Source organism: Phoxinus phoxinus, assembly GCF_949152265.1.
Source record: "Phoxinus phoxinus genome assembly, chromosome: 2".
Classification (NCBI taxonomy): domain Eukaryota; kingdom Metazoa; phylum Chordata; class Actinopteri; order Cypriniformes; family Leuciscidae; genus Phoxinus; species Phoxinus phoxinus.
The window spans coordinates 39,332,488-39,351,804 of record NC_136877.1 but is presented as its reverse complement, the minus strand read 5'-3'; the positions used below and the strand labels follow the sequence as shown (position 1 = coordinate 39,351,804).

The 19,317-nt window shown below is 39.9% G+C and overlaps 1 protein-coding gene across 4 annotated transcripts in view; it reads left to right on the top strand.

Annotated features, from left to right (window-relative positions):
* The window catches only part of exoc6b (exocyst complex component 6B), a 90,680-nt gene that overhangs the window by 48,004 nt on the left and 23,359 nt on the right, over window positions 1-19,317 (top strand). For 2 of the 4 annotated variants that reach the window (XM_079605197.1, XM_079605196.1), the window contains exons 16-21: window positions 3,249-3,360; window positions 6,431-6,565; window positions 6,707-6,886; window positions 8,372-8,401; window positions 14,580-14,721; window positions 17,521-17,594. In XM_079605197.1, coding sequence (XP_079461323.1) covers window positions 3,249-3,360; window positions 6,431-6,565; window positions 6,707-6,886; window positions 8,372-8,401; window positions 14,580-14,721; window positions 17,521-17,594 — 673 coding nt within the window. The remainder of the gene's footprint in view (window positions 1-3,248; window positions 3,361-6,430; window positions 6,566-6,706; window positions 6,887-8,371; window positions 8,402-14,579; window positions 14,722-17,520; window positions 17,595-19,317) is intronic. The other 2 variants (XM_079605199.1, XM_079605198.1) reach the window with 1 other exon arrangement.

Below are 19,317 nucleotides of genomic sequence, written 5' to 3'. Positions count from 1 at the left end.
ATGTGCTCGCCTGCACACAGTAAGCTAGCATTTAGTCCAATCTGGTCCTCGATTATAAATGATACAGCCTTGAATTATATGGAAAAATATACAGAACATAATCAAAAATAATTTATTACACTGTTCTCTAGAATGCTTGATTTTGTCTGATCAGTTTTGGCATTCTGCAGTCAAATATTTTTGTATAATGATCACTAAACATTATCCTTTACTTAGTGGTAAAATCCAAACATTGGCTTTTAGACTTTGTGGGAATAATAATCAAAAAGGAGCCTTTTTGGATTTAGCATTTGTATTGTGTTTTAAAGGTGTCCGTGTCATATATAATTCTGTATGGATGTTGGCAGAGAAAGCTGTCTCAGTTTTATTGGGACCCCTACCAAGACTTGCCTCCTCACTTCCACCAGTCATGTCCTATGTGGTTTTCAGAACGTGGCTGGTCCCCGCGCTCAAATGTCAGTTAAAATTCAACAATAAACATTTGACCTCTTTTGGCTGCGCTCGCAGTAGTCCGTGCCTCGGCGTGTGGGGTCCAAAGGGCTCCGGATCAAGCCAAAATCCCCCGTACACACAGCTAATTTAAGAACACTGTCAAATAATGGCTCGACTGGCTGGATTTTTTCGTATTTGACATATTTATAAAAATGGATCCCTATTAGCACAAGCGCAATTGAGTAAGAGGGCAAGAGGCAGCCAGATGGCGATCAACCAGAGGTCTCAGATGGTGGGGTCAGGATGCTGGGTATGTGTGTAGTGTATGCATGGAAGGGTGTAGAGAAAAAAGCTTGTTGCTATTGGTAACGGAAACCTACAGTATGATTGACACACCAAAGGAGCAAAAGAACAGCTCTGCATACTACCCAGACTAGTCCACCGGAGGCAATTAGTCCTTGTGGTCTCCCTCTACTAATATTGAGATGAGATGTGGTCAGAGGGGGAGGTAAGGGGCTCAAGTCCATGTGCAGGTGCCTGGAGACCAGACGTCAGGAATGTATGTGACTCCCCGAATGCATGTCCAGCGAACTTTAGACCTCCCTCATGAGAGCCGCTTTACAAATGTGCTTTTACCATATTAACCTGAAGTTACCCTTGAGTTAAAGCTAGCTGTAACGTTACTCTTTGTGATGGTTGAATAGCTAATAAACATATGTTCTGTGCTAACCGAAGGGAGCCGTATCTGTCTTGCGTTCATCTTCTGTTTAGTTTGTCTTTTTCCAATGAAGTTAATTGGACATTTTCAGTCTCCGTTGGTTCCCTTCTCATCTGTTTCTCTCAGATCATTGTTTATCAGACCAAACCCCCACCCTAATTTTCACTGAATAAGTGAGAGAGTTGAATGGATGAATAAATCAAACGTAAATGCCAGTAAAACGTCTGCGTTTAATCAGACTACAATTTCTCTTTCTGTATTGCAGCCCCCTCCCTCTTAAAATGAGGAATAGCCAGAGGCTTTTGGATTCATCCAGACACTGTCAGTTTCCAGATTGTCACAAAAGACCAATGCCTCGCTTTCAGTCCTCAATTTAAAGCCAGGCCTTTCCCCAGTTGAGGTTCAACGTTATACTAGGAACATTTCCATATTGTAATGTTCAAGATCAGAGCTGTGTTATGGTATTCAAAATCCATTAACTGATGACTGTAAGCTAACAGTCATTTTGCTGAAAACAAAATTCACAAAACAAAAAATATCTCCATCACCATGAATTGGCAGCGTCACAGTTGATGCTAATATTATAATCTGTATTTAGGTCTGCAAGCAACTTCTCAGCATCTTGTGGTTAAATAGCACCTCCATTTCTCCCTTTTTTTGACCTCCAACTCTCTGCTCCGTTCAGCTCTCCTGTTTGCCAAGTCAGCGGAGAGAGCTCAGAGTTTTTTCCCCCGCTGAGGAGAGGAACGTTTTTCAAATTCCTCCTCTGCTTTTCTCAGCACAATGAGAGACGATTTAGTAATTTGCGAGGAATGCGTTTGTTGCCCAGATCGAGGGGGGAAAACTATTGCACCCTGGGCCTTGGCTCATATTGATGGACACGTTTGAGACATATTGTCCCTTTCTTTCTTTTGACTATCTTTTTAATTATTTGTGAACCAGTCTGTGGGGTGGGGGAGTAGAAGAAGATGCAGCTGCAGTCGTACTAACAAGCACAGGGCCACTGGCTGACAAAATTAGCCCCTTTACTCCTCACCACCCCCATCGTTGAAAAGACGAATAAAGGAAAGTGATATCCCCCTTTTTCCCTCGTGTTGATTTAAACCTTAATATCTGTGTGTGGTTGTTCTCTGGTTTTTGGAACATGCGTTTACTTAAACCCAGAGGGTGTTATTGGGCCTTGATGAGGGGTTTTAAATCCTGCCCGTGTTCATGTGTGTACATCTTAGAATCTTGCATCTGTTTGGTTCCACTTTGTGCTTTTTTCTCTCTAAGAGGAGTAGGAGGTGGAGTATCAAGGCTGAGATTAGAGCACATAGGAGACTCTGTGATTCAAAACGACTGCAAAAACATCTCGCTTGTGATTTTGCACTCCTTATGTTGGGTCTGAAAGAAAATCATTCACACTGCTACACCGCTATAAGAGTTCAACGATACCAGTAGCACAAAATGCATATAGCAATTTCAGAATTTGTACAGTTCAAAGTTTTTTTGTCTGGATTTTTTTATGTTTTTGCTCACCAAGGCTTGATTTATTTGATCAAATAGAAAAACAGCAATATTGTGAAAAATTATAAAAAATGTAAATAATTAAAGTTCTATTTTGAATGTACTTTTAAATGTAATTTACTGATGGCAAAGCTGAATTTTAAGCAGCCATTACATGGTCCTTTATAATTATAAATCATTCTAATATGCTCATTTTGTGCATTTGTTATTATAATTTTGTGGAAAACAGGAAAAAAAAAAATTCAGGATTTTTTGATAATTAGAAGGTTTAAAAGAACAGCATTTATATGAAATGGAAAACTTTTGTAACAGTATAAATGTCTTTATTGTGTTTTCTGATAAAATTTCATAATTGCTTAAAGTATTATTTCTTTAAAAAAAAAACCTACTGAAAACATGTAAGATATTTTATATAATCTAAAAAGGATATAAGGGATCTGGTGTTGGTGGGGCAAGACACAACCCCATACCGTTACATTTGGTCCACAATGTTCCTCCAATCCTGAATATGTGGTTATGGATTTGCATTATAGACACAAATATGTGCATTTATAACTGTATTCCTAATTACATTCATTTTCATGTTCAGCTCAACAGAAATTGATGACATGATCCGTAAATCTACAAATCTCCTGCTCACACGAACCCTTAGCCACTGCCTACAGTATGCCATAAAGAAGAAAAACGTAGGACTGGCAGAGGTGAGGTTATTTTTTTCTCTTCCATTTTTGCCTGATTATTTGCACACATCTATGTTGTTCTTTATTGATGTCTCAGTTTCAATCCAACCTCAACAGAGAGTCTATGTCTGGACTATGCTAGACATCGCTGGAAAACTGTTCTTGTGTCACATGATATCCACATCTTGTAGATAGACCCCTTTAGTAACCCTTTTTCTCTCCCTCAAGCTTGGAAACAACTGCAGTTTTGGTGAATACCAGTCGCTCAGATTATTAATTATAAAACGATTACTATAGATTATTAATTACCCGCCATTTTAATTTTTTCATTCAAATTTATAAAACTACTGCCTATGTACTGTATGTGAAATTGAAAAATTAGCCTACATTTTACAAGCTATAGCATGTTATAATCTTATCCAGTCTATTGTCTGCCTGCAAAGAAGCGCTCACAAAAAATACCTACTACATTGATGATCAGACTCAGCAGCTTTTCATTATTATTAATGAAACAACCCATATAAGTTGTTTTATATAGAAGTTGCTATATCTAAACAACATTTCAGGTCAAAGCCCAATCTGAGGCGGATTGTTCGCAACAGTGAAAGGCAGAAAAAATGACCCATCATTGGCTGGTAGAATGTGTCATTTTCCCCCCCACTTTGCTCTCACTCCATCCCTGCTTTACTCTCCCCGTTTGTCGCTCAAATGTGGTTAGTTTCTTCTCCGATCTGCTGATTCTGCTCACAGTCAGGTCTGTGTATAACCCTACAAATCCAGATGTGTTCTGTTCAGATGGGTGCCACTGATGAGAAAATGATGAAAGAATAGCAGAGGAAGAAAGAAGGACATTCAGTGTTGTATTTTGAAAAAGCAAAGGCTTTATTATTGGTTTCAGGTAGTTTGCTTAGCAAAGTCTAGTCTTACTACTACCATTACACACACACACACACACACACACACACACACACACACACACACACACACACACACACACACACACACACACACACACACACACACACACACAAGATCAGATATCAAGCTCCTTCCTCCCCCTCTCCTGCCCCGGATCTGGTGGAGGTGCGGAAGTGTGACCCGGGCTCTGCATCAGGCTTCCCTCCCTGCGCGGTGCACCAGGACTGGAGAGAGGGAGGGAAGAGCGGGTCCTAGCTAAAGGTCTGGGCTCAATTAGCACCAATGTGCATCAGCGCCTTGCTGCTGACAGCCCTGCCCTGCCTGTGGACCTCAAACTCTGCACCACAGACCATCTAACTAAACGTAGAGCTGCTCCAGGTCTGCGTCCCACAGACAAACCCTCTGTCCCTTTAACCATACCCTTGACTTCCTCTCCGTACCCTTTCCCCTTTAGAATTACTCCCACCTAGAGCTTTTGCTAGTTATTACTCATACCTCTAGAATCTTTCCCCAAACATTGATTTTCTCTTTGATGACCGTACTATGTGGTTTTACAAAGTTCCGATAAAAATAGCTGCATTATTACTAAAAGAAAAGCTCTGTTAGATGTAAAAATGTTAATCTACCAACGTAACTGTTTCAATTGTTTACAAAGTTATAAACACTACCACTCAAATGTTTGGAGGGTTTTTTTTAAGTTTTTGAAAGTCTCTTAAGCTCACCAAGACCAATTTATTTGAACAAAAATACAGTAAAAATAGGAATATTTTGAAATATTACTGTAATTTAAAATAACGTTTTTTTTAACATATTAAAATAATTTATAAAAGTATAAAAGTAAAGCAATTTAATGCTGTAATGGCAAAGCCTAATTTTCATCAGCCATTACTCAAGTCTCAAGTGTCACATGATGCTTCAGAAATCATTCTACTGATTAGAATCGTCTTAAAATGTCTTTACTGTCACTTATGATACATTTAATGCATCTTTGCTGAATAAACATTTTCATTTAGTTCCAAAAGAAAAGTTACTTACCCCAACTTTTAAACTTTAAAGTACACTTTAAATAATTATTTTCAAAGTTGTAAATGGAGGGTATGCACATGATGTCACTGCAGTTACACCTACTGAGTGGCAAAAAGACGTAGGTAGTGTTGCTGTTGAACTTGAATGTAGTATTTCATCAAATTTATTTGTATCGCGCTTCACAATACACAATGTTTCCAAGCACCTTTATAGACAGTCATAATGTTATGTCTATGCCAGGTTCACACTTCGTTTGCAGTGCATATTTTTTTCGTGCCCATGTTAACAGGTTAGAGCGTTCACACTGCTCACTGATGCGGTCCGGAAATGCCTTCCAGGAAAAGCGTCTGCAGCAGTGCAGCGATCATTTACACATCAAGATTTGCTGTGCTGAATTAAAGTGACAGCGCATTGTTCACATAAAAATAGACATGGATTGGCACGAAAATGTAGTAATTTCACCATAAATGCATATTATTAAACTACAGTTTCACAGTCAACATATGGCTTTTTGCCCCAGGGTAAAGCAAGGAAAACTACACCTTACCTCAAGCAGGCGATCTCTCTATGTGGAGGAGGAAAAACTAGTTCTTTATGACCCGCAGGATTTCTTGTATAAAGCAGTTTTTTAAAGTTTTAATTTAAAAAAGTACAGAAAAGTACATTTAAATGTTTTGCTAGTTGCTTGAGCAACCTAATATAGGCCTATAAATCTATATAGAAGTAATGCATTGAATAATACATTATTTACATTTAGTGTGATTAAACCTGAATACTTTAGATCTACCTATTGTATTGTATTTATAGTGATTCAGCAGATACAGCGTTCAGGTGCTTTGCTTTATGTATTTCCCTGGCACATAAAAAATGTTAGGAAACTGATTCCTGGCCACATGTCCACGGACCACTTGTGACGTCAATGCATACCCTTAATAAAAATAAAATTTTGAAAAATGAAAATTGTTCTAATTGTTTCTGAGTGAAAATTGTTTCTAAGTAAATCCTACACCATTTTTTTTCAGTGTAGTTCTCAGTCTGATAGTTAAAAAGCATACAAATCTTCACTTTTTTTACGCAAGTAACTAATTGTGCTGTATCAGTCAAAAATGGATTGGTCTTAATTTTAAATCACATTTGATTCCCAAAGTTGGTTCAGATCATCATCAACACCACTCACCTGGAGCAGTCCTGTCACTACCTAGAAGGGTTCATCTCCAACATAACAAACGTGCCTCCTGACACCATTAATGCCACCAAACTCTATGGAACCTCAACCTTCAAGGTAAGAACCTGCAGCTTGTGGTGCCAGTCCCCCCCCCCCCCCCCCCTCATTGTATGAATTAATGTTTAGTATTTTTAACATGCATGTTGTGCCTGTTTAGTTCTTTCTTTCTTTCTTAATTCTTTGCTTCTCTTTGTATAGGACGCAAGGCATGCTGCTGAAGAGGAGATCTACACTAACCTGAATCAAAAGATTGACCAGTTTTTGCAGTTGGCTGATTATGATTGGACGGCAGTACAGGGAGGTGGACAAGCCAGTGACTACCTGAGTGACCTCATTGCTTTCCTCTGTAGCACTTTTGCAGTGTTCACTCACCTGCCCGTGAGTATTTCGTCCACATACACATTTTTTTGGACATCGATTACATGAATGCTTTTTAATTGCATATTATTTGTACCCAGCCAAGGAGAGATATGGTTCTGTGAGGAAACTGGGCGCCATCTTAAACCCACCTTACCTTGAAAAAGATGGGCATACAGCACAAGCTTTTTTTTAAACAGTGTGCAATACAAGAACTTAAAGAAGTTTCATGGGGTTAGGATGTTATTGAATCTTTTAATAGTGGCTTTACATTCTGCAATTGCAACTTGGAATTTCATTTATTGCTGTGACAGCAAGGGAATTTATTTTTTTGCAAACAGCTCTGACACGCACTGCGATTCTCTGTTGCTCATTTGAATCAGTTTTAGATACATCAATAATTTTATAATAATTTAAGGCTCTATTGGCCTGGGCCATAATCCATCCCTGTACCCAGCATTTTCTGACTGAGCTTGTAGTCGTCTCCCCTATTTGACTCCATCACTTTAAAGAAGATTGTACTCACAGTACACTTGAACTTCAACAGAAAGCTAAGTAGGGTCGTAGCAAGTAAGAGGATTGGAGTGTTCTGGGCTTGCAAGCGTCTGTGTGGCTCAGCTGACATGGAGTTAAAGAGATTGTGTGGCGTGACCTTAGGTCTCAGCTTTAGTGAAGGAAGTCTAGCACTGGCACAGCCCGGTCCTGACCCCTGTCATGAGGGATTTCTGACAATCAAAGTATTTAAGAGCTTTCCCTCCTACGGGCCTCAACCAAACACCTTTCCGTGTCGGCATGACTGGCTGGGATTGTCTCTGATCCAGGGCTGGTGGCGGTAATGCTGCTTCCTGCGCTCCTGTAATCTCTTAAATTCCTGACTGCCCTTTTTCTAAGCTTTCAGTAAGAGAGAAGTACGACCCTTTCAGCCCTCTGCAAAACAGCGCTCACATTGTTGGCTGAATTTCACCAACAGGGGGCAATGTTTGTACGACCCCAGGTCAGGTTACGGTCAGGCTGAATGTCTCACTTTCTCCATCTACACATACACATACACGTATAACAGTCAACCACAGATGTACAGTCAAGCGATCCTGCTTATATTATTGTGTTTGCACATTCCAGCTCTACATGTGAACATAGTGCATCCTGATTCACTCAGCGCCATCTGTGCAACCTTACCATGTCCCCAGTTCAGACTCCTGATGTTTTTCAGGAAAGGTCAAGAACTGACCGTTTGTGTGTGTGGAAGCGACCCTGCCATCAACTTCATAGCCAAAAACTCTGATAATGACTCCAAAGCCACAGTCCCATCAGTCACACTCGCTTGCTCGGCCTCTCTCACCCGACCACAAAACATCTTTGACACTCAGAGGGACTTTCAGTGTTGATCGTAAACTGTTCGGCCAAGTTGATACGGGAGAGTGTGGTTGACCGACTTCACATTTGAACCCAGGGGGAGTCATAAACTCGACCTTTGACCTAAATTTTGTCTTTATCTATCTTCTGTAGGGCAATTCTATAGAGCACGCCACACTACCGGTGAGTATGTTTGCAGTGTGGTCTAACTTCAGCAATAACCTTGGCCATTTCTCGTCACAGTACTTCCGCATGCTGCCTGGTGTTCATCTGACCTACTCATAGATGTTTGGATGCATTTTAATGCTTGTCATGGAACACAAATGAGGCGTCTGAAGCTGTGACAGTAATGCTTTTTTTGGTATTTGTTTGTAGACTTTTACCATCAAATTTGATAATAATTGGTGAGATTTTTGTGTGCCTTGCACCGATAATGTTACCTTACGCGTACCAAGATATGCAAAGAAAACAATCCTCTTAAAGTGCGACAGTAGATGTTTGTATAAAACCGTGAACCGACAACTTAAAGCATCCTATGATGGCAATTTACAGTTTTTCTTGATGAAACTGAATGACTGGCAGGGCACTTTTGGATTGTGGAGCCACCTTTTTGCCATAACATTCTGTTTCTACATGGTGGTCTGTTCATAGACTGACATTCTTGGGTAGACATTTTGAGTGTTTTTGCTATCTGATCCGTAAAACCTTTGTGTGCAAGCTTAATATTCAGTGTGTTTCTGTTGCATTAACTTGTCATTATTGAGCTGATGTTGGCAAAATGCTCTGAAAATGTGGCAGCTCATATGAGGAGCTTTATCTTGTAGTGTTCAGCCACAACATAGACGTCCACCCTATCTGCTAGTAGAATTGGCTTTGTTTGTTTAATTTGGAAGTGGTTTTGTTTCAAAGTCTTGATTGTTGCTGTTTGAAAGTATCCAGCTCTCCCATTTTTAGTCGTGTTTACTTGGCTGTACATTTGAAGGAAGCTGAACTCTGGACAGCTTCATCACATCATCAATTGTTGCCTTAAATCACCAACATTGAATGTCATTGAATGTGACTTACACTAGCGTTAAAAACGTTAAAAAGTTTGGGGTCAGTACGATTTTGTTTTTGACAGTAAAGACATTGATAATGTAACAAAATATTTTTTATTTCAAATAAATGCTGTTCTTTGGAACTTTCTATTTATGTTATATATTAAAATAGAAAACAGTTATTTTAAATTGCAACAATATGTAATAATATGACTGTTTTTATGGTGTAAAATAAATCGATCAAATAAATTAGCATAAGAGACTTCTCTCAGAAACATAAAGAAAAATCTTACCGACCACAAACATTTGAACATTAGTGTATGATTTCTTTGTTGCTGCAAATCATCAGTTTCATTCTGAATTAAATTAAATTAAATTATACCTTTCATTTTAAAAATTGCAAAAACAATCCATATGAAAGCAGCCTTTCCATCTCATCTGTTCAAGTAAACAAAATCTCATTTCCTCATACAGAATAAAACATTTATCCTCCTCAAATTATTTTTTAAAGCAAATTTTGGAAAAGTATTTATCATTTAGTGTTCCAGCATCCAGCATTTTAATGCTATATTCCAAAATTTGCATAAAAATACTTGATGAATGACAACACGTCTAGTGTGAACGAGGGATTTTAATCAAGCAGGTAATCTTTGAAAAGCCTTCCAAAAAGTGGGAGCCACAACTGCTGTTGGTATTTTTATCACACACAGTATCGTCTAATTTTCTGAAAATTTTACCTGGCTTTTATTAAAACCTTAACAACAGCTCTTTTATTAATTTCCAAAGCAATGTGTTAAAATGTGTGTGTGGATTTTTTGATGCTTCCTGGCCCTCTGTAATGTAGCTGTAGAAACCCTGAGGTAACAGAAAGGCCTTCCATATCAATATCATCAAGCAACTTGTAAGGCGAACACTATTTGTCATTATTTACTTGAAGCCTGATTTGAGCTCCAAACTCATTGGCCTGCTGTCATTGTTTTCCCTTTGTGTTTGTGAAATGCTGGAACAGTGCAGCATGGTGTCGGGAAGTTCAACACATATTATCACCCTTCCTCCGACCAGAGTGTAATCAGCGCAGACAGGCATCAGTTTTCCGCGAGCGATAGTCTCTGCTTCTCGTTAGGATGTCGTGAGTGTACACTCGTTGTTTTTGCAAACAGGGATCGGTGTGTGTTGCATAAATAAGCCGGCGCGTTTGAAATATGAGTGCATTGAGAGAGCCTACACACTCCATGCTGAGTTTTCTCAGGGGTCCTCCGCATGTGGTGCGCGTTGGGGTCGTTTGTAGAAGTGTTGTGACGTTTCAAACATATTATTATTGTTATTAAGAAATCTAACCTTGGCCCAGTGTCCAGAACCCCTTGTTCTTGTATTCCTCCTCCTCTTTATCCCTGTTTCTTGCTTTATTATTGTTTCTCTTTCTGTCTCACTGTAACGTGTGTTCTGTTTATTTTGACAGCCAATTGCTGTTGAGTATTTTTTAATGAGGGCTTTGATGAGCCTTTGTTTAATTAACTGGAGACTAGAGAGGAGGAGTGCAAGCGGCCTCTAACTGTTCACTCATTGCACCCTTTCCTACTTTTTCCTTTTTTTGATTTTCGCTCCCTCCTTTGAGCCCCTGAGCTAATTGTTAACATCCCCCTGCCCTGAACTGTAAAACAAATGTGCTACTGTGAGAGGGGTGTGCCACACGAAGCAGAACTGTTTAAATCAGGCCCTAAACGCATATCTTTGAACGAAGGCTCCAGCGTTTAAGTGTTGAAAGTAGCTAATCTGTTCAGATTTATACATGTAGCCGGGATTCAGCCAAACATGTATTGATTTTGTGGGTTTTAGTGAAAATAGCCAAATTGAAGGAGCTTTTCTCTGCAACCAAGTAGGAAATTGTTAAAATAGTTACATTTGGTCAATCATTTTTGGGGTGATTGCTCGTGCTGGATGTGAATGGTCACAATGTCAACAGAATTATTTCAAAGCACATGGAGACCACTACCATGCAGAATGTAAAGTGTTGTAAAGTGTGGCTGTGAGGATTTTGACAGAAGGATGAAAAACGTGCACTTGTGAGAAACCTCCAATTTCATCTTGAACTGTAAGCCAACAGCTACAAGAGGCTGGATTGAGAGGTTGTATAACAGTAAAGAAAGCATTTATTAGTTTTATCAACTGCAAACAAAGAACACCTTATATTTGCCAAAGAACATAAAGATTGGAGTATGGAAGATTGGAGCCATGTTCTGCAGTCTGACAAGTAAAAATTGAACAACCTAGCATTGTATGCTGTCAGGTATTTTCGTAGGAGATGACTGGAGTGTTTTAATATCAAAAGCATGCGTGGTGCACGGCAGGGGAAACATAATAGTATTGGGGAGTGGGGACCCATGTCTGCAGCAGGTGTTTGAAGTTGCTGGCTCTTTGGAAATGGATTAATACTTGGGAATCCTGCTGAACACTATGCAGCCAAGTATGGAGGATCTGTTTGGAGAGCAAATATGTATTTTCTAGCATAATAACGATCCCAAACGCAACACAAATGCAACAAAGTTGCTCGCAATAAGTGTTCATACTCAGCATTTTGAAGTCTTCAAGTGGCCTCCTCAGTCTGAATTGTGATAAGTCATGCAGGTCTCCCAATGAAGCTCAACTTTGAGAAGAATTTAAGGAGGATTGGAAAGAAGTTCCCAGGAGAATGGCTGCTGTAATGAAAAAAAAAAGAAGAACCTACAAAATATGAATAACTGATTACATTGTAGTCAATGTATTATGTTTTTCTATGCTTTTTTTTTTGTGCTTAATACTGTACCCATATTCCATGATATGCTGGAGATTGCCTTTCTTGCCAAATAATTTTGGCAAATAATTAAACCAAGTTTAATCTATTCTTCCCAATATGTCATTCTTCTCATATTTTGATTGGTTAATTGATTCTGAAGGGTCATTAAAAGCAAATATTTTGCATATATATATTATAGAAAATGGAAACACTCACGGACAGGCTTGGTTTCTGCACGTGCTTTGGAGTTCCTTGTTGAAATTTAGTGTGGTAGCACACTACTTATTTTCTTGTAGAATTTAGTGTTATAAGTTGCTTTGGATAAAAACTGAATTATAAATCAATAATTTTCTCTCTCTCTCATGTGGTTTCTTTGTTTTTGTCCAGTATGAATGTCCAGTATTTCAAAAGTTTTATGCTTCAATTATGCAGCAGAAAATATGAATGCACGTATAAATGAATACAGATATATCAATATAAGGAAATAAAGAATCTATTCACCCCTGCCCAGATTGTGCAATCCTTGCTTATGAGACTATTTGCTCTAAAAAAAAAACTATGCTCACCACATTTACAAACGCCTTACTCCAATCAGACCAAATGACTCGTGAGTGATTAGAATGTCCCCAGTAGGAGACAGGTACCCGTGTGTGTCTTCATTCCACCATGAGGAACAGAAACAACCCTTACTACTTTGGCCTCTGTGATTTATTATGGCTATTAAACATACAGAGACAGGAGTCCGGAAAACAAGTGTGTTTATTTTTTAATCACTGCAGTGCATGCACTCTAATCATCTATAATCACCTAGTTAGTGCTGCAGCCTGATTAGTGGCTGACTGAATATGACTGCAATGTGTGTGCATATGTGTAGTTGTGCTACGTTATATGTTAAGTGTCACGTTGAACGCACAAAACAGTTTTCTACTCATTATATCCCTGCCAACTGTAGATTAACACATAGGCCATAGGTATTTCAGAAGCTGGTGGAGATGGATTATAACAATTTCACATGGGGCCTGACCCCACACAGGACACAATCACACGCCTCCATCCTCTTTTTGGAGTGAGAGAGGAGGGGAGAGCTTTTCCTGTTGACCCCATCTGACCTGAACCATTCAGGTCTTTGTCGGTCAGGTGCGTGTGTGTACTTTATACTTTATATGACTGTGTAGTGTGTACAAAGAAGCTGAAGTGAAGTTCACAGCCATATGGCCAGCTGATGTTGTGGTGACGCCAACCCTCCGCAGTCCTTGCCCTCTGATTCTGTAAGAACAACCTTATGTCGGGCTGTGCTGCTGCAGTTAGATCTTGTGCTCACAATGTACAGTGACCCCGAAAAGTATTTAGAAACTTAAGACACTCTTAAAACTATGAAGTTCACTGCATTAGAAATCTTAATATATAGCGAAGTGCCATTCATTTTTGTAAAAAGATGGATAACACAAGTGCAAAACATGTCACTTAGTGAAACTTGTCCGTAGTCAATGTAATGAACAACCTTGGAATATTTGGATAGATGTGGTTTAGAAAAGCGCATTTAGTTGAGAAGTGGTCTCGGTTATATATTATTTTATTTATTTGTATTTGCCTCCACCACAGTCCTTAACGCCTTCAAGCTGTCAGAGACCAAACCTGAGCATTAGTTGGTTAGTTAATGCTAGTAGCTTCTAATATAATAAATGTCTACAGTGGAATTTCCATGTGAGATGGAGAGAGACAGAGGAAGAAGAGGAAAGGATGAGATGACTGAAGCAAAGAGGGCATTGTCTTGCTTTCTGTTTTTCCTTCCATTCTCTACCTATCACACATGGACAGAAAAGGGATAAAAAAGACCTCTCATTCTCTCTTATATGGATTTACTGTGTATTCATCCTTCATTTCACTAGATTTATTGCCCGAGTGTTCAATGTGCAGGAAGTCCTCTTGTATAATGGTGTTTTGTTTTTATTTTTTGACCCCATCAGATAAAAATCCCACATAGACTCTTGGCCCTCCAGTCTGCTGTTTTCTTTCAGGTTTAGTGTCATATTAATAGCTTTGGATCTCCCCTGAAGTATTAGCCTGATTGTCAGGAAGGCGCTGGACGGCAGACAAGGGCATATTTGAGGTTTTCGGCTTGGAGCTTGAATTGTGTGTGTATCAGCGTGTGTGACGGTGAACGCGTGTTGATGTTTAAACAGCACTGCGGTTCTCCCGGCATAAATATGCACCATAGTGCTGCTAAGCTCCCCTCTTTATGTTTGTGAGATTGCATGTAAGCATTGACTCTTGTGGTTGTAAATACAATATGAAAAGTGTTTCTTGTGTGTGCTCATGGAGACTACATTAGAGACCAGAATGCAGCAGGTTCTAACTATCGAGAGAATGAAAGGATTATCTGATGATATTCAGTTGGACAGGGACAGCGAGGAGAGAAACATGTAAACAATTCAAATAAATGTCCATAGTTTTACCACCTATTGGAGAGGGATATACTGTGTGAAAAATACTCCGTATGTGAACCTCACATTTCTTTGTTTTTCTCTCTCATCTGTCCTTCTTTCTCTAGGGGAAGGTGGCTCAGACGGCATGTATGTCAGCCTGTAAACATCTTTCCACTTCCCTGCTGCAGCTGCTGTTGGAGGCTGATGTCAGGCAAGTGTCTATGGGAGCCCTGCAGCAGTTCAACGTGGACGTCAAAGAGTGTGAGAGTAAGTTTAAGTAAAAGCTCAGTGACAAATTCATAATCCTCCTTAAACCTGATTGCATGATTGTACTTCATCCTGGTGTGGCCCAATTTAAAATTTCCCGAATACTACTGGAGACTTTTAATCAAGCCACAATGCTGTGTTTGCTGTAACCACCAACTTATTTGACACCCATGTGACTTTCTGAAAAACTAAGCTGAAAGTTAGAGGAAAAGGTGAGAAGAGAAGGGTATGCGTTTTTGGCTAGCATCTGAGATTTGTCGCTTGGCTCATCTCTCCTCATGGCTTTGCTTGTGACCACAGCTAAAACTGCCTTTGAGCACCTAACCCCATATGGTTAATGGATTTCCCTTGATCCTCAGCCAGAGCACGCTATCTCACATAGGTCACAGAGAGGGAGAGAAAATAACCCCAGTCATATAACGGTCACATCAGTTACACTGTATGACACCTTTTTCTTGTGGTTTGCTTTGGTTTACCAAACAGCCTGTGATTACCAGTGATTACTTTCATTTTTAGAGACCCCCGGTTTATTTGTATGTCTCAAACCACAAAACTGAGCTTTTTAATCAAAATGTCATTTAAGTAATGAGAAAGTACCCCCCCCCCCCAATACTCATACAATCATTCCGTTTGAGACTTCACTTGGTGAATGAGGTGTTTACATTTTTTGGAAGTTTCAAGGTTGGGTCTTAGGACATAATGGAAAACTAAAATAACTTCTTAAAGATGTAACCACTTGAATGCACAGATGATGTGTCTGTGGTTCAATCTATCAACAATTTAGAAGTGTGCGCTGTGGGATAGAGAGGGAGGGAGATATGAAGGCACGATGAAGAGAGGAAACGATGAGGATCAGTTTGGAGAGTTTCAGAAGGGTTAGAAAATATATAGCTTTTGCATAAAGCTTGATCATAAGCAAATCCCACATTTTGTATAATGTTGAATATGGGTAAACAGTGGAGTGTAGATGAGTTCTCTGGATGCTGCGTATTGAAGTCTGGAAATAGCTTTAGAAAGAAGGTCATAACATAATCGTGATGTGTAGTGTTGAAGGTGTGGACAAGCATCTTGATGGTTTCACTGTCATAAAAAAAATAGCAAAAATTGTACAACAGCTCATCACTGGGGCAGTACCCTAAGAGGGACAACTTTGTACCTCTAAAACATGCACATAAGAACCTTAGAGTAATAATATTTTTTCTTAAGTTACTTTAAACCTTATATGGGGTAAGTACAAAAATGACCCTTTCAGTGTAATACACTAGTGACAAGCTGTTGTACCCCTAATTGGAGGGGCTGTTAAATATGTTGAACCCCTCCATGAAAATATGAAGTTTACTTAAGTCTTAGCAGGGTTTAATTTAACAATAGTAGGGTTTAAAAATAACAATAGTGTATTCATTATTAGTTCACGATACCTAATGCTTCTAAGAAATTGAACTTTATTGTAAAGTGTTACTGCGTTTCGTAATCTGTTATTTTATGATTGGGTATTTTGGGGTAAAATTGGCCATTTGGGCTCTTTCAGGTACCAACTGGATATTCAGTCATATTATTATTATTATTATTTTAATAATATATTATAATAATAATCCGTCATATTATGTACTAGAATGCTTCCTAATCACTTTCCCCAATTAAATGTTATCAGTCATCATACCACTGCATTATTATCTCGAGCCCACAAGAGGCTCTGTTAAACTGACATTGGCCTCTCTCGTGTCTGCTGTGCCTCTTTGACCTGTAAAACACCAGGAGCGAGCGATTGGACATTCAAAGGGAGAGGGCGTCAAGAGTTGCTTCCTGTTCAGTTCAGCTGGTTTTGGGGAGCATAAAGGTCTTGACAGCATTTCCTTGCTTATCCCTTGGGAGGTTTCTTAGTATAGTCAGTAACAGGGCTTTATACTGGAATGTGGCAGTTAGGTGAAAGCCTAGAGGTCCCTGTTCTTGAATCTTGATGAGATGTGCTCTGACACGCGTCACGTAAACCATGCCGCCTTTGCCGCAGGTCTCTCTCCTGTAAAAAGGCGAGTGGGGAACTTCGCAAAATCGACATAGTCTCGGGCTGAGACGCGGCAACAAAAGCGCGAGGGTAAGCAGTCGCTGGCTCAGCGTTTGCGGGGGTCAGAAATAAAGATGGCAGGCGTGTAATTTGCGTGAGAGGCAAGAAAGGCACGCAGCATCACGAGGTGAAAGGGATTTCTTCTGGCCCCGGCTTGTTTTGTCTCCGCGTGTCAAATGTTCCGTTTTTCAGAATGGTGAAGCCGCTTGTTTACGGGTTCCCGTCCAAAGGCACAGAAAGGTCCAATGGCCCTCAGAAACCTCTACAACTCTTGCACTCCCCACACACCCCCAGCCCATTGGCTTTTCACAAGTGTTGTCGGCCCCTTCGCTAAGTACCACACCACTGGTCTGGGAGAGCGGCCTCATGGGAATCGCCATCAGGCCTCAGGTTACGGGGTAAAGGCTGCCCCCTCATCCCCACACAGCCCCTCTATCTGGCTTGTCAGATCAACGTTGGGGAGAATTAATGAGAGTTTGATGATGATTTTTTCCACCGAATGGGCCGCACAAAGCCGGTGGCAGACCGAGAGACATGACTCTGCTCTGAACCACCCAACGAACCCTCCACCCCCTCTGCCAGCACCCCCAAAACCTTCAAAGCCCCCTTCAATTTCACCTCCCCCGCCCCCACTGAACCTCCCCCTGTCCTCCCCTTGTCCCGGCTGTCATCCGTCTGCCAATCTCCCGCTCCATGGCGAATTCCCTGCTCTCTTTATCCCTCTCTCTTTCCCACAGGGTTTGCCAGGGCCGGCCCGGTGCCTGGCTTCCAGGGGGACACTCTGCTGCTCGCCTTCATCGACTTGAGACAAGTAAGTCTTTGTTTTTTTCCACTCCTTTTTCTTTTCTTTCATTCTTCTTTCCCCTTTCTTCTGTTTTCCCCTGTTTACCCCTCAACATCCCCCCCTTCTTTCTCTTATTTTCCCCTCTACTGTCAAACCCAACCCCCTAAACCTCCACGCTAGCCTTAGTTTTGTTTGAAGGTTTCCTCCAATGTGTGAGTCTGTGTGTGTTTGTATTCATATCTTTGGTCTCAAGGCCCGGTCTGATATTCACCTTTGGGTGGTTTTGTATTTACCATTGTGGTACAGAGGTGGCCTCAAGACCCCCTTCTGTTCGGTTTAAGGTAAGATTTTTTTAGATGGTTCTTTACGAGTCACCTTATCCTATTTGCACCTCTGCACACTTGAACATTGCGGAACTGGAGCCCCTGATAGAAAACCTTGGCCTGAACCATTGCTCTGGCTTGAAAAACAAAAACTGAAACACACTTAGAAGTACATCAAGGTGATTTTGAAATCAGAAAGACAACACTCCAAGGCATTATTCTTTTTGTTTAGAGGACATTTTGATAGTACTTTGGTTGCACAGAATCGATTTTGTTACTGCAGTTCATTTGAACGTTCAATATTATGTTGTCAGAGCCGTAGCCTAGCAGTTAACACGCATACTTCAGAATCAGACATGTACACTATGTTGAGACTATTTGTAAGCACCTCACAATTCAATTCTGATTCAGTGAGTCATGATCCATTTAAAGGTTTAGTTTACTCCAGAATAAAAATTTCCCGATAATTTACTCACCCCCATGTCATCCAAGATGTTCATGTATTTCTTTCTTCAGTCAAAAAGAAATTAAGGTTTTTAAGTAAAACATTCCACGATTTTTCTCCATATAGTGGACTTCAATGGGGACCAATGGGTTGAAGGTCCAAATTGCAGTTTCAATGCAGCTTCAAAGGGCTCTACACGGTCCCAGTTGAGGAATAAGGGTCTTATCTAGCAAAACGATATGTAATTTTCTATTTTTTATTATTTTTTTAAAACTTTTTTAACGACAAATGCTCGTCTTGCTCTAGCTCTGCGATGCACGTCCACGACTTCACTCATTATGTAGTCATGTTGCATAGGTCACGTGTGAAGTAGGCGGAAGTACTGACCCAGTGTTTACAAAGCGAACATGCAAAGACTAAGTCAAACGCTGAAGACGAGCATTTGTGGTTAAAAAGTATATACAGTTTTATTTTTTATTTTAGGAAAATGACTATCATTTCACTAGACAAGACCATTATTCCTTGTCTGGGATCGTGTAGAGCCCGTTGAAGCTGCATTGAAATGGATTTTCTTATACAATATATAACATATATTAAGTTACTCTTTAAATTCAGCATGAAGAAGCTACAAACAAGAGCTTATAGCAATATTCTTTGTTGAAGGTTGTTCTTTTGCAACATTGTGGCTTTCATGTACAGTCCTGTGTGGCAGGTCTTGCATACGGCAAACAACTGTGTGTGTTAACAGCTAAGCGATTGAGTTAGTGTTTGTACATCTAACTGAAGTTAGCTAAATCAATTCTTACATTTTGTGAATTGATTCACGATAGTTAAAGAAAGTATCACAATGCATCGATGAATTGGTTTTCTCCCCCAGCTCTAGTAGGTGATGCACATGTGGTAGATGCAAGTTCAATTTCAATCCATTTATATTATATCTATCATTTTGTATTATATATTTTCTAAAATAAAATTGGCAAGA